Source organism: Podarcis gaigeae (assembly GCF_964106915.1).
Source record: "Podarcis gaigeae genome assembly, chromosome: 9".
NCBI classification, from domain to species: Eukaryota; Metazoa; Chordata; class Lepidosauria; order Squamata; family Lacertidae; genus Podarcis; species Podarcis gaigeae.
This window is the reverse complement of record NC_139685.1, coordinates 33303523-33318916: the sequence shown is the minus strand read 5'-3', so window position 1 is coordinate 33318916 and position 15394 is coordinate 33303523. Positions and strand designations below refer to the sequence as shown.

At 42.1% G+C, this 15394-nt stretch overlaps 1 protein-coding gene across 6 annotated transcripts in view; it reads right to left on the bottom strand.

Moving 5' to 3' along the window:
• Positions 1-15394, bottom strand: part of GLRA3 (glycine receptor alpha 3) — a 75850-nt gene that overhangs the window by 48648 nt on the left and 11808 nt on the right. For 3 of the 6 annotated variants that reach the window (XM_083755853.1, XM_083755852.1, XM_083755848.1), the window contains exon 2: positions 6482-6609. In XM_083755853.1, the coding sequence (XP_083611979.1) occupies positions 6482-6609 (128 nt within the window). Of the gene's footprint in view, positions 1-6481; positions 6610-9918; positions 10080-11976; positions 12013-13060; positions 13093-15394 lie in introns of those variants that run through there. The other 3 variants (XM_083755850.1, XM_083755849.1, XM_083755851.1) reach the window with 3 other exon arrangements.

Here is a 15394-nt window from a genome sequence, read left to right as displayed (position 1 = left end):
TGCACCTCCTATGCCCCTCTGTGGGTTTTTTTTTAGCTAACTGAAGTGTGACAGAGTGTGTAGCAGATTTAGGACAGATGTGAGGACAATATGCTTGACCAGATGGGCCATTGGCTGTTCTTAGCTCATTATGAGTCTTTCGAACCAGTAATCACAGCTAAGGTCTCTCCATCCTAACCATGACCTATAGCCCAGGTTTGTTTCCATGCTTACAGTATGTAAGCATACAATTTGTAAGGAGGAGAGACCTTAACTGCAACCCCAAATTCAGATTACATCCTAATCCAAATTTTGGCATAGTTGATGCACCACCATACTGAGCTAAAAAGCCCAGGGATGAGAAGAAATGTGCAATTCTGCCAATTTTGGTTTCTATCAGGCCTCACCCACGCTCTTTCTTTTCCTGTGCCTAGAAAGCACAGATCTGAGCAGTTTTCTGCTAGTCCTGTGCTTTTCTAGACATGGTTCCAAGTGGTTTTGCCTTTGCCCCACCACTTTCCCCCAGAAAACCCACTCTTTAGCCCTAAGTCAGAACCAACGGCCATCCATGGAAAAGCCAATTGCTGTTTGTTCCAATTTAGCACTAAACTGCTGGTTTTCCCACAGGGAAAGCAGTGCGGCACACAGAGATATGGATAAGCCCTTAGTTTCTCATTTTCCCCACATATGTTGTTTTCCACATTTCCACGTCAGTTTGCAGATTTTTTTGACAAAAACAAACCCCTTCAGCCTTTTAGTGTGATTTTCTCCTATTATACACATTTTTGTATGCAGTTTTCCTTATATACACTTTTTTCAATGCAGTTTCTCCTAGCAGAATGCATTTTTGTATCATGTTTTCATTAATATCTGCATTTTTATGAACACTTTACCCTAGTATATGCATTCTTATACATGCTACTTGGCTGGAAAACAACACTGTGGAATTTGGAACTGTGTGAAGTTCAAGGGGTGTTGTGCCTTGTTTAAGAAAGTATGAATTAGGTAGGTTCACCTTTAAATTATAACTGAATTGAAATTCTTCCTATCCGTGGGAAGAAGCAATGTGGCTGCCTCAGGAGCCAGGACATTTGAGCATTCATGCTAAGTCATTGGTTGGCTTTAGGTGCAGAGTCCAAAATAATACGAAATTCTATTTGGCAATATTTTCTCCCACAGTATAAAAACACACACAAACCACAAAACTCAACAAAGAGGAAGCTTATCTGAAGAATAAGTCTGTTCCGGGTCGGCGCCATCGCCGAATGGCGGACTCCCTCCGAGCTCCGGAGGGAGCCTGCACGGCAGGGGCTGGGTCCTACCGCACCGGCGATGCGGGGACCCTTAAAAACCACGGCCACGGGGGCCGTGGACATGGAGACTCGGCTGGCACCGTTAGCGCCCTCCCGACTCGTGAAGGAGCCTTTTTAAAGGCTAAGGATCGGGTGCCGGGGAGAAGCGTGGTGTTTTGAGTCCTCTGCCATCCCTGCCGTGCGAAGCCGCATGCCATCCGGCGGAGAGCGCTGGCTTTTTCCTTTGAAAATTTGGACCTAAAAGAACAACCCGTAAGTAATTGGAATCTGGACTAAAAAGAGGGACAAAATTTTAAAAATTTCGGAGCGAGCGGGGGAGGCGCAAAAAAGGAAGTCAGCCACCCCCTCCATTGTAGAAGGGTCAAAACAAAGGATTTGATAACTAAGATCGGAATAACATCATTTTGGCAAGTTTGGAACCTCACGAGTGAAGAATATGAGATTGAGCTGGAGGAGGAAAGTAGAATTTGGACTTAAAAACACCCCCCCCCCTGGAACCCCGGGAGCGATCGATGACGGTGTTTGGAGAGGAGAAAGGCAAGTTTTGACAGCTGTCAAAGAGCTGTCAAAGCAGAAAAACAAGATAGAGACTATGTCACAAGGACTTTGCAGGTTATATTTGTTATAAATTGGACACAAATTGCTTTAAATAAGGATTACAAAGTTACTAGGGCTAATGGATGTGATCTGGAAGAGAACTCAGTTTTTGCAATCCACCTAGAGGAGCCGAGGGATATCACAAGTGGTTTTAGTTGGAAATTTGAACAGAATTTTTTATCTCCTGGGAAACTGCAGAAATGGAACATTATTATGACTACAGAGGCCAGTATACCGAAGAAGACAATGGAATCATCCGTTGTGGAATGAAAGGAACTTGACGTAATGTTTTGTTTCTGAGCAACAAGCCTCTGCAAAGGAACTAACTTTTGGAATTAGGACATTTGTGCAGGAAAACAGGGACAGAAAGAAATAGAAAGAGGAGTGTGGCCAATAAGAACAACAAAACAACAAGAATTGGACTAAGTCGAAAGTGGGGACATTTGGGACATCCAGATTTGACAAGCTTAAGGATTATAATTTGGAGTTTTTCACTCCTGGATATAAAAATCTGGATGGAAAAAATGGGCCTTTCTTTGAGACAGAATCCTTTCATGATTGGACATGCGAAACTAAAGAGGACTGGCAAAGGACTATGACTTAGAGAGACGTGGAAATATCGGACATTGAGGAATATTGGGAACGCAACCGGGAAAAGGGGGGGTGGGAAATGTGGAACCCAAAGGGCGTAAACTATGTTTTATTTAGGCTATATACATCTACATGGTATTCTAAAGTGGGGAACTCGTGGAGGGACTAAGCCGATTTTAGGGGAATGGAAAATAATTTTTTTTATAAAAAAAAAAAAAAAATTTTGGGTTAAGGATAACAAGTTTGAAGTGAGGAGAAGAACTTGTTGAGATTATCTGTTTATTTGAGAGATTTGGAATACAAGGGGGGGAGGGAAGGGGAAGTCCTGAAAGGATGTAATTGGAAAAAGATTTGAAATTGGATGTTTTATTAATTTGTAATTAATTGGAAAACTTTAATAAATATTATTTAAAAAAAAAAAAAAAAAAAAATATCTGAAGAATAAGTCTGAACCTCTCCTTGCAGGTATTCCTGTAACTGACATCTTTAAATGGCATGTCAAGATGTTCCTGTTTATCTTTGCTTTTGGAACATGAATTGTATTGTTTCTGGGCTATGATTTTACAGATATTACTTAGTGCTTTAGTATTTTAATTGCAATCTTGTGATTTTATTGATATTTTTATAGCATGATTGTTTCAGTTTTATGTTTCTGTTAAGCCACTCTGTGGCAGAAGGACAGAACTTAAAAACATTAAAACTAACTACCGCATAATAGTTCAGATTTATTTATTTTTTTGCAAAGTACACTTTTAAGAAAGAGAAAAGTGCCAAATTAGACTTGGGTCCCTTCTGTATTCATAGAATCATAGAAACATAGAATCATAGAATCATAGAATCATAGAGTTGGAAGAGACCACAAGGGCCATTGAGTCCAACCCCCTGCCAAGCAGGAAACACCATCAGAGCACTCCTGACATATGGTTGTCAAGCCTCTGCTTAAAGACCTCCAAAGAAGGAGACTCCACCACCCTCCTTGGCAGCAAATTCCACTGTTGAACAGCTCTTACTGTCAGGAAGTTCTTCCTAATGTTTAGGTGGAATCTTCTTTCTTGTAGTTTGGATCCATTGCTCCATGTCCGCTTCTCTGGAGCAGCAGAAAACAACCTTTCTCCCTCCTCTATGTGACATCATTTTATATATTTGAACATGGCTATCATATCACCCCTTAACCTCCTCTTCTCCAGGCTAAACATGCCCAGCTCCCTTAGCCGTTCCTCATAAGGCATCGTTTCCAGGCCTTTGACCATTTTGGTTGCCCTCCTCTGGACACGTTCCAGCAAACGTGTTCCAGCAATTACAAAATAAGGCTTTTGATATTTAGAATACATGTTGCAGAATAATTCACTACTGGCTCAACATCTGCCCTATTCCACAGTTGGCATGACCTCCTGGCGTCTATAATAAGCTCCACTATCCAATCTCCAAATGACCCTCCATGCCTTCAGCTTTCTACTAATGCTTTCCCCTGGAGATCTTTAAAAGATTCCAATAAAAAGTGGAAAGAGATTGGATTGCCTCCTATTATTTGCCTGAAGTCATCTTCTGTGCAGCGTAGCTAAGGTAGATTGAACTTGAAGTTTATGTGCTAATGGGAATAACTATGGTAAGTAAACGAGAACAGCTTCGGCTGCAAAGCAGTGGCAGTGGGGGAGAGAGAGTAATTAGGAAGATGATACCGCCACAACATCAGGAAAGTAATATTAGAAGTGCATATCTTATGTAACTGTGCAAGTTCACTTATATAGCAACCTTCTTTTTTCTCTCACCAAGCAAAAAACCCAGGCACACAAGGCTCAGCACATATGGAACAGCTGCCCATGGAGGCAGAATTAAATGGTTCCCTATGGCTAGGAAGCTGTTTGTGTGAAGTGGTTCACTGAGTTGCTATGCAGATGAAGGAATTCAGTCTGCTCCTCTGCACATGTTTGGGTTTAAGGTTTTGAGGACACTGAGAACACGGATAGCTTACTATGTGGTCCAAGTCACCATGGGGAATGATTTAAATAAACCTCCCGAAGGAAACCATTTTGTGTGAAAGAGAATATCTAGAAAGAGGGGAGCACCGTATGCAAGCAAATGGGATAAAATGGTCTAGCAACCTACATTCCCACATTATTCTGAGTTTAAACTCTGCTACTGAAGGCTCGGGACGCAGGTGGCGCTGTGGGTTAAAGCCTCAGCGCCTAGGACTTGCCGATCGAAAGGTCGGCGGTTCGAATCCCTGCGGCGGGGTGCGCTCCCGCTGCTCGGTCCCAGCGCCTGCCAACCTAGCAGTTCGAAAGCACCTCCGGGTGCAAGTAGATAAATAGGGACCGCTTACCAGCGGGAAGGTAAACGGTGTTTCCGTGTGCGGCTCTGGCTCGCCAGAGCTGCGATGTCACGCTGGCCACGTGACCCGGAAGTGTCTCCGGACAGCGCTGGCCCCTGGCCTCTTGAGTGAGATGGGCGCACAACCCCAGAGTCTGTCAAGACTGGCCCGTACGGGCAGGGGTACCTTTACCTTTACCTTACTGAAGGCTCTCTCCTGCATTTTGAATTCAGACACCCAGCCAATACATACACATGGGTCAGAGGGTTTCATATTTTCCTCCAAAATATAATTGCATGATGCAGTCCTCCACAGGGATGGTATGCACATGGATACTGGACACGAATACTGGAATCATGTGGGCAGGACAAACTGTGTGTGTCTTTCCCAATTAGAAGAAGAAGAAGAGTTTGGATTTGATATCCCGCCTTTCACTCCCTTTAAGGAGTCTCAAAGCGGCTAACATTCTCCTTTCCCTTCCTCCCCCACAACAAACACTCTGTGAGGTGAGTGGGGCTGAGAGACTTCAGAGAAGTGTGACTAGCCCAAGGTCACCCAGCAGCTGCATGTGGAGGAGCGGAGACGCGAACCCGGTTCCCCAGATTATGAGACTACCTCTCTTAACCACTACACCACACTACACCACACTGGTGATTATTGTGTGTGAAAGACCCACACAATTGACTTATGCATACACATCACTATTGAATAAGATTCCAATACAAGGGCAGAGCCAGGATCAGCTATGGCTGAGCTGTCTGAAACCCATGTGGTGGTCTCCCTCCTTTAGGAATGGTGGGCATTGCTCTCTATTCTTACCCTGACCCAGTATTTTAGTTTGCCCACAACACCTGCGGGGCCCTGACAGCATTGCAGCATCTAAGTTTTAGTTCTGACCAAATCTCTAGCACCTGTTGGCTTGAAACAAACAGAAAATTCAAATAATGTAAGTTCTCAGCACCACCCATAACAGTCCATCTTTTCAAGGGAGCATAGCAGAGTACCATTGGCCTAAGGAATCTCATATTTGTCTATTTTTTATTATTATTTCCAACCAGTTCTAGAAATACTTCCACCTATATATATTTACTTAAATGTCATGCAATTTCTGTGGTTGCTTTTAAACTATGTGGGCATGTGGATGTTTAATTGCAATAGGCTGCATTTTTTCACCCCATGCCTACTCATAACTAACTGTTTTATCACTGTGCTACCTGTTATAGCTACCCGCTTGTGTGATGTTTTGGGGACTTTCTGCAGGATAGGGAGGACTAGCTGGGGCAAAGTCAGAAGGTTGGCAAACTAGTTCTGCATTCTTCCCATTTTGTGTGACAAGACTGTCACATCCAGTTTGACACTTCGTAATAGGCATATTACAGAACTGTTTGGCACTGAATAGCTGCTATATTCTTTCATGTTTCTAACATAACCTTAACTATGTTTAGTAATTTATATTCTGTCATCCAAAAATGTTGCAGGAATTCTCCATTGCAACTGAAATTTAGCACTTAACTTCTCTAGAAGTTTGAACCAGCAGAAGAACATGGAGTTGTTGTTTTAAAAAAGAAAAGATTGCTGAAGTGTGAATGATCAAAACCATATTCTCAATTATGAGCCAAACATTTTTCTTGCTTCTAAAACAATTCAAGCAACATTATAACCCAAATGGACACCTAGGAGATGACATTACCTTTGAAGTTCGGTCTTATTCTTGCATCGTAGCCAGACATCCTACCCATTAATTTATCCAGGAAATCTGATGGAGACATTGGCATGCTGCGTGATCTTGCACTGTCTGTTTCCTTTGTGGCCACCAAACTAAAAGCAAGCAAAATCCACACTTTTAATCAGCTTAAGCATCCAACATTTTTGAGATTCAAAATGATGTCTTTGTAAGAATGAGCTTAAATGATAATTGTTGAAAACTAAATTGAGAATTTCATTGGTACTACTTTCCATATTTTCCCCTTACCCTAAATTAACCAAACATATTTTAACAGAATAACACCAAATGAGAAAATGAATATACAGTATTTTTAAGGTTGCCATCCTAAGCAAATATCAGTGGAAACCAAAGTTGTGGCTTAGTGGGAAAAGGTTGTACCAAAGCTCTTTTAATAAATTTCATCTGGGATGCCCAAGAAGTGAATGATTCCCATTGTGAAATATATTTCCATGGGATATAAACCCTATTCAGGATTTCAACTCATGAGTAAGTAACCCAAATGCTACAACAGAGGTTATTACATGAGAGTAAGGAGGAAAGCTTTATTTAAGGCTTACAATGGCACAGGTCAGGCTATGGGTACAGATTGCCAAAAGCACAGCTAGAGAATTTAATATCAGCATCAGGGATCTAAAACTAGATGAAAGCTGCAAAGATGTCCCAACATATGGTCACACCTCCCTGTCAGATTTTGAGTTCAGCTGTGGCATGCTCTCCCTGTGAGACTGACACACTTGGAGGCACAAGCTTCTATGAAGAGCATGTATCTGTTACCAACAGCAGAGGCAGCCCTGAGTTTTCAGTGATGGGATGGAGGTCAGTCCCACAAGCTGAGGTACCACTCCAGCTGCCCAGACTCCCCTCCTGGTAGGTTAAAACCCTTGTCCATTGCTAGGGAGCAGGCTAGAGCAGACTAGGCAGCTAATGGGACTGCCTACATTTCCCCCAACATCTAAATACACAGGAGGCCACATCCTCCCTCTCAGCCTGCTCCCCACCTGTGGAGCCTTCCATGCTCTGCTCCTCATCTTCCTCATCGGACAGCAACAGCTGCTCCACTTGCACTCACGATAGTAGAACATGGGAGTAGAAGTGAATACCTTAAGCTTTGGCCCCTTCTTCACCTGCTACAAGCTGTGGCCTTTTCCTATTCATGGGGGCTTCCTGCACCACATATAATCCTGATTTCCCAGAGCTCCTCTTTGTGTGGGGAACCTACACAGTTAGGGCAGCATTCCCCAACCCACAGCAAATGGTCACCCTCCAACTTACTGAGGGAAACAGTAGGGGTCAGAGACAGCACATTCTGTTTGCCACCATAGCTTACTGGATGCCCACGGGAAGACCACAAGCTGAATTTGAGGGTAACCACCCTCTCTCACTGCTGTTCTCCAGTGGTTAGTGTTCAGAGAACTGCCTCTGTTGAGTCTGGAAGTAGCATACAGTGGTACCTCTGGTTACGAACTTAATTCATCCCGGAGGTCCGTTCTTAACCTGTAACTGTTCTTAACCTGAGGTACCACTTTAGCTAATGGGGCCTCCTGCTGCCACCGCGCCACTGCCACGCCATTTCTGTACTCATTCTGAGGTAAAGTTCTTAACCTGAGGTACTACTTCCGGGTTAGCGGAGTCTGTAACCCGAAGTGTTTGTAACCCCAGGTGTTTGAAACCCAAGGTACCACTGTATAGCCACCATTACAGCATTACACAAGAATAAATTACAAGACTGACTGGCAATTCATACAAAGATTCCCCCAGCCACCTACCAATGACCTAATCCTCTGTACTTATGCTGTGTTGTACAAATAACATACAGTCGTACCTTGGATCCCAAATGCTTTGGCTCCCAAACAAATCAGCTCCCAAACGATCAAAACCCATAAGTGAGTGTTACGGTTTTTGAATGATTTTTGGAAGCCTGGCATGGCTTCCAGTGCTTCTGATTGGCTGCAGGACGATCCTGCAGTGAACTGGAAGCCACACCTTGGTTTTCAAATGGTTTCGGGAGTTGAACGGACACTCAGAATGCATTCTGTTTGAGAACCAAGGTACGTCTGTATAGGAATGGACTTGGAAGCACAATCATGTGCATATATTCACAGTGTTCAGCTGGGTTTACATCCATTTAAATGGGCATAGATTGCAGCCTCAGAGTCTGAACATGCAGCTGAATGCAAGCAGGTGCAAGAGCCACCCCTGTTGGGTTTTGTGTGTGAAGGTGCCTATGCAAATTTGACTGCCAATCATAGACCTTGAGGGTGTGGCAGAGAGAAATTGGGTAAAGCGATCAAATCCCAATTCCTTTTACGCATGTTGGATCAACCATTTGCACAGAGCTACTGCTGTATCACAGATTAAAACTGTTCCATGTACTGCTACCCAATGTCAAGGACACCTCTTAATGTCAGGGGGAAAGCATTAGAGTTTCAGAACAAGATGCCACCCATGATCTTTCATTCTTGTCTTTTTAACTTGGTTCATCCTTCGACATGCTTCCTTCTGAATCTACTTCAATGGTTGTCTCAGCCATTTCCCAGAGCAACAAAAATCCATTTCATACAAACAAACGGTGAAGTAGGTGACTCCATATGAAAGCTCGGCCCACAGGAAAAGCACATAAAGTACCCCTGCATCATGTGACTTTTGCTGCTTACACACTACAGCTTAAATCATATCACACACAGCTCCCTAAGAGGCTTTGCATCACAACAATTTGGCATGGTGGCAGTAATGACACCACAAGAGTAAAACAAGTATTAAGCCTCCAGTGACTACTCTTCAACCAGGCCTTGGGCTGATTAATACTCTACAGCCTTTTAAGTGTGTCTGTGGGAAGGGGGGGGCGTTATTGTTTTGTTGTTTTGGTTTAATTATTTACTTGTGTTTTACCCTGTATTTTATTCTGCGAACTGCCCTGAGATCTTCTGATTAAAGGTAGTATATTAAATAAGTAAAAATAATAAAATAATAATAATTTCTTCTACATTTTACCTGTGTCATACATTTCAGGGGTGGGAATACATCTTTTTCTTCTAAATCCATTTGAATGGCCCTACAGCTGTGCTTCTAAAACAGTGGGGTGCATGACCCACTAGTGGACCTTGGTGCCACAGCTTGCCCTGCCCTTTAGCTATGCCACCCCCCTTTTGCTTGGACTAATGCCAGCATCAGAATCTTTTTGTATGCTGGGTAAAAATGGCTAGAAATCAAAAGAATTTGGAGGGTAGAGGAAAGTATCCTCCTTCTGAGGCAAAAGTGCAAGAGAAGGTGCTGAAGGAAAATTGAAAATGAGATAAAATGTGTGGGTGGCATTCAGTTCTTGTCCAGATTAGATCAATTGAAGTTAATGGACATGGCTAACTTAGCCTTATTATGGTACGTTCTACAGAAAGACAGCTTACCTAAAACTGCCAGCATAGTGCTTGAGGTGTTGTTATGCACCCCATAATCTGGATAAAATATCTCCCCTGAAGTAAACTCTTCACCCCAGAAGGTCATATCGCACCAGATTGTTCCAGATAACTCATTGTGCACAAAGTTCATCTTCCTTTAAAAGAAGCTTCTACAGTAGAATTACAACTAAAAGCAACTCTCTCCCAGGCAAAATTGTCATCTTGGCCCAGCATGAAAAGTGTCATTTTTAATATCTTGCTCTTCTTGTGCGTTCTGAACTCTCTGTGACATTCTAAAGGATGTTCACATACACAGAAGATCACAGTCCCAGTATAACCTATTTCAACTACAATGTTAGTTTATTTTTATTTTAAATAGAATTGTTTGTAGGTCCCCTAAAAAGAATCTAGTCAATAAATACAAAGAATGATTACAGCAATCTGTGCTGAAAAGAACCCAAAATACCCCTGAAGGGGAAAGAAATGTAATGTTTGGCTTCATACTATTTTTTACAAGTGCTTGACCCCCTCAATACATCACTAAGTACTCATCACAATATTACTCCAGTTACCAGGAGTCATGCCTGATTAATAAAAAATGTTTCTTTATGAGGCACTCAGTCTCTGCTGTTGCTTCACCTGCTCCCGAGCCTCAACACTAAGAATTAGGTGTGGTGGAAAAATAAAATAAAAACCAACCTAAACTCTGCACTAACTCAGGCATTCTTGATTCTTCATATCTGTAGTACATGACTTGAGTCCTGGCACTGAACTGAAAACAACATGTCCCTTCTAGGCCTAAGTCACTGACACAATGCTGTTGCTTGAGTGCAAAACCAAATGATACCAAGAATCATAGAGTTGGAAGGGACCCTGAGGATCATCTAGTCCAACCCCCTGCAGTGCAGGAATATGAAGCTCTCCCATACAGGGGTCAAACTTGCAACCTTGGCATTATCAGCACCATGCTCTAACCAACCGAGCTATATAGGCTGACATACAGTTGGAAAGGACCTTAATGCACAATGGAAACAAATATGTCGATGCTGAAGATCTGTGCTGTGAACATACAGCAATAGCTCAAGGACTTCCAAAGTTTATGCCACCACAAGGAGTATTTCTCTTCATATGATAACAAAAATTCCTGGATAATGTACCTAATGTTTCTGTTGCTCTAAGGGTCCTTCTAAACACTTCCAGTATCAGTGGCATGTGGTAACCGCAGTTTCTGAAAGTGCAAACTTATAAGAAGTTACATATGCTCAACAATGTTTCAAAAGAGGCTACTTGGTTTGTCAATTATATCATTTGAACATGCGCAAGCATCAGCCCTTGACCTGAAGGAACTGGTGGCCAAATCAGCAAAGGAAAAGGCATGCAAAGTGATATTTTGATGTGCCTAAAATTGAAACTTTTTAGAGACAAGATTATTCAAAAAGATTTGTGTGCTAAAACATCTTCTGCATTTGAGAAAGATAATAAAAGATTGTTGTGTTACTTATTCTTGCAATTTAAATGAAATTTAGTAGTTTCAAGTTTTCTGCTTTTCATTCCCCCCCCCCCCCACAAGGTATCTGTTTTTGAAAATTGAAGATAGAATTCTTTTTAGGTAGGATGCAAGTGCCTAGCCTTGCCTAGGGCACAAGATAACCCTGACAGCTGCACTGAACACAATGCATGCCTGAGAGATGGCCACCCAACTTTCTCTAACATCAAGGAATCATTTACAACATTCTGAGATGCTGTGAAGGAGCCCACCTTGGACCTAAACACCCATATTTCTGGTCTGACTAATGAAAGAGCAAAGCTTCAGCTTGAATGCTTGCTAAAAGCTAAAAAACACTTTTCAGTGGAGTGTGATAAGGCAATTCATGGAAGAAACACATTCTAGCACAGGCAAATAGGCAAGTACTTACAGTAGATGGGCATTAACAACATCAAAGTTTTATAAGCAGTGCACTGAAGGAAAAACTGATATCAGTTTATGTCTACATCTGACAAAGTATCAGTCTTGTGTGGGCATGCATACTGAATATCAAACATGTATACTACATCTGAAGAACATACCATACTATACTGGTCTGACCACAGCTGAAGAGGACATCATTCTTGAATAGCAGTTAGGAAAAAATGACAGCCACATGTTAAGAAACTGTCCTTCCAAACAGACACACCCTAAATAATATCAAAGTCTGCTGCTGACAAAGAACTGCCAAGAATATTGCCACCTGTATATGTATTGTGCATTATTTACAAATTATTTGCAGAATATTTTCAAGAGCGGAAGAAAAACAAACCAGCTTAGGTACTAGTTTCTTCTCCCACCTCTAGATTAGAGACTGGAAGCAATAAAGCAGTAAAGTCACCATAAGTGCTTCCTTACCAAGTAAAATCTTAGTATTGTGTTGTTATGAGTTTGGGGTGTTGCTGAGACCCACCAGATACCCTCACCTGGTTTAGCTGGCCAGTCAAAGCCATTCCCAGGGTGTGGCTGCTGTCACATACCAACAGCTTCTAGGAGCCACAGGTGAGAGCTGAGTGCAGAGTGGGGACCAAAGGTGGGCAAACTATCTCAGAAGGAGTGTGATATGTCACCCACCATATGTACCCCTCCCCGAACACCCCATACACCCCAAATACACAAGCAACATTCCAAACATATAGTACATTGTCCAGAGGCCCCATCCAGCCCCCACAAGGACGACACACAACTAGAAGTTTAGTTCTTTATGGGCAAAGGACTAAATTACATCAGCTCCGAAGGCACAAGAATTACATGCACCACTCCTGCTAAAGAGCTTGCTAGGCACGTCCCTCTTCAGACCTGTGCTCCTACCCAACAGTTGGAGCAACAGCATGCCATGCCCCCTTCAGCACATTTAAACCCCTCCTCTGACATGGTGTGCACAAGTGTGGCATTCGTATGGAGCCCCCAGTTGTTTCAGGACTATTGACCCATACACCACTAATCCGCTGCCACCAACTCAGTCTCAGTCGAGTTCTCAAGTTAACACCGAAGACTGTAGTTTATTGCAAACACAAATAAACTTTAAATGCATTCGAAACGCTGTTACCCTTTACCCTCTTAGTCTCTTTTTATCCTGTCTCTAACTCTTCTACCTCTCTTCACACAAGAACCAACTGCACTAACTGTCTCTCTATTTCCATCTGTCTTCCAACTGCTTTAACTCCCAACTGCTTTTCCCCTACTGCTTTTTCTCATCTATCTAAACCTCTGGCTAAGTCTTTTTAAAAACAGGTAGGCTCTGCCTCTGGCTTTTCTATTGGTCTACCGATGGAGGAGATTCTAACAGCCCAACTCTCTTTGGGACTGTCTCTTTCACCTCTGCACCATCCTGCAACTCTTCCCCCACATCTGAGTCTTTTCTCCCTGCTTCACAGGTGGAACAAAACCACTCAAATCACTGGCCCATTTCTCTGGATCATTCTCCTGCTCCTCTGCCTCCTCTGCACAACCTTCAGATTCCTGCCTGTTCCTGACATAGAAAAATGCAAACAAACAAACAAACAAACAAACAAAAACAACAACCCCCAGCTTTTCAGGTTTTTAGTCCAGTGTCACAATGACTAAGTTCTGTATGTTTAGCCTAGATGGTAGATTTGCTAGCCTAGCCTAGCTCCACTGTAGGTCACTTCTAGTTACTGTAACATCGGCAAGTGAAGGAGTAAGTAGAAACACAGTTAGCGGCTATGTATTTATATATTTGACAGAAAAACAAACTCATGCAGGGAACCTTAACAAGAAACTAATGAGACATATTTTGCTCACAGATAGTTTCTGTGAAGAATTGCCCAGTTATATCACATGCTGCCTTTGCAAAACAAGACTCTTTAATGAGTGGGTGCACAATATAAAGTCACATTTCTTTATTACCATTGCAGTTACAGCTTCCATTAGTAATAATGCAAGTTTTATATATGCAGAAGGCAAGTAATTATTCTCCCCATGTTCTGCATATCTCTATTAGCAGCTTTAAAAACAACACAACACTCTGACTTCAAGTGTTTAGACCAGCCTTCACCAGCTTGGTTCCCTCTAGATATTTTGGACTACAAATGCCTACCAGCTCCAGCCATCACTCTCATGCCTCTGTGGGGTTGGCAGTCCAATGCATCTAGAGAGCAGTTGGTTGGCAACGGCTGGTCTTAAGAGAAGGTAAAATGGAAACTGGATGGAGGTCACCAAAAGAATTTTCACTAACTTGGCTTTGGAGAGCTACATTGTTTATATGAATGGATGGGAAACATTTTAGTTCCTCTTCCATGCCAGAGATGTGGACAATAACATTTTCTAGATTCTTGGATTTCAGCAATATGCCAATGAAGGTGAGAAGGAGACACTGCAGCTGAGTCCCTCCCATCAAAGAGATGAATGAAGGTGCCCAACCATACTCCTTTCCCCACAGTTGTAGCCCCTGGGCAATATACAAATATGGTCTTGTCAGAAGCCATCACCTGGCTGATGCTTGGTGGTGCAGATCAGGACCTTCTTAAAGAATTGGTGGGCACTGGAGGCCTATCACATCTGGGGAGTTCTCTGGGGCCATAGAAAGAGATTTCCCCACTCCTGCTATAGGTTATACTGGATGTTCTTAGTACTATAATGGAAGGCAGGGGGATCCCATGGGATTTAAACTTAGTGAAAAGCAGTATGTAGAGCTTGTAAAATAAAATAAAATAAAAAAGATTTTAAAATGCTAGTTTTAAAAGCTTAGGCTATATTAAAACCAAGGCTATTGATTTTTTTCTTTACAAATGCATTGCTATTTCATAATAGCACATTGATTCCAAATGCTAGAAAATTAAACTCCTCTGAATAATTAAACAGGATGATACTGTTTGGTTAAACATTATAACATTATTCATATTTTGAAGAGGAGAGGAATCCCAAAGGCTCCGTCGACATAAAGTGTTCCTGACCAAGAAAGGGTGGGTGGGAGATATCATCAATAAATCATGCTGCACAGAGCTACAACTATTCCATGTTATTTATCAAAATCTATTCTCATCTGAGTGAACTGTAAAACTGAAATACTGTAAAAGGAAAATAACAAGGCTCTCAATGCAGCTGCAATATATGTTTTCTTCTTTTGTTTTAATTTATTCCTCAAAGTGAAACAGGATGGTTTAGATCAATAGCCTCTAGATGAGAGATGTAAAACTTCTAGAAAATTTGAAGCCATGGGAATGAAAACCCTTTCATTTTAACTGTGTATGTGTGTGTATGAAAAAAGGAGAAAGTATACATGCTTCCTTTTCTCATTGTAGAGATGGGAAGCTCTCCCCAGTTTTGGATTAATTTAGAAGTGATGCAAGTTATTAAAGGGGAAAAAATCAGCAAGAACTCAGATTATTTTCTGAGATAATCCAAAGCTTAGAAAATGATCCCACCCCCTTTTTGTCAGACATACCAATCGCTCAAACAGCTTTCCTTGCAGCCCCCAAACACAATCCCCCTTTCTCT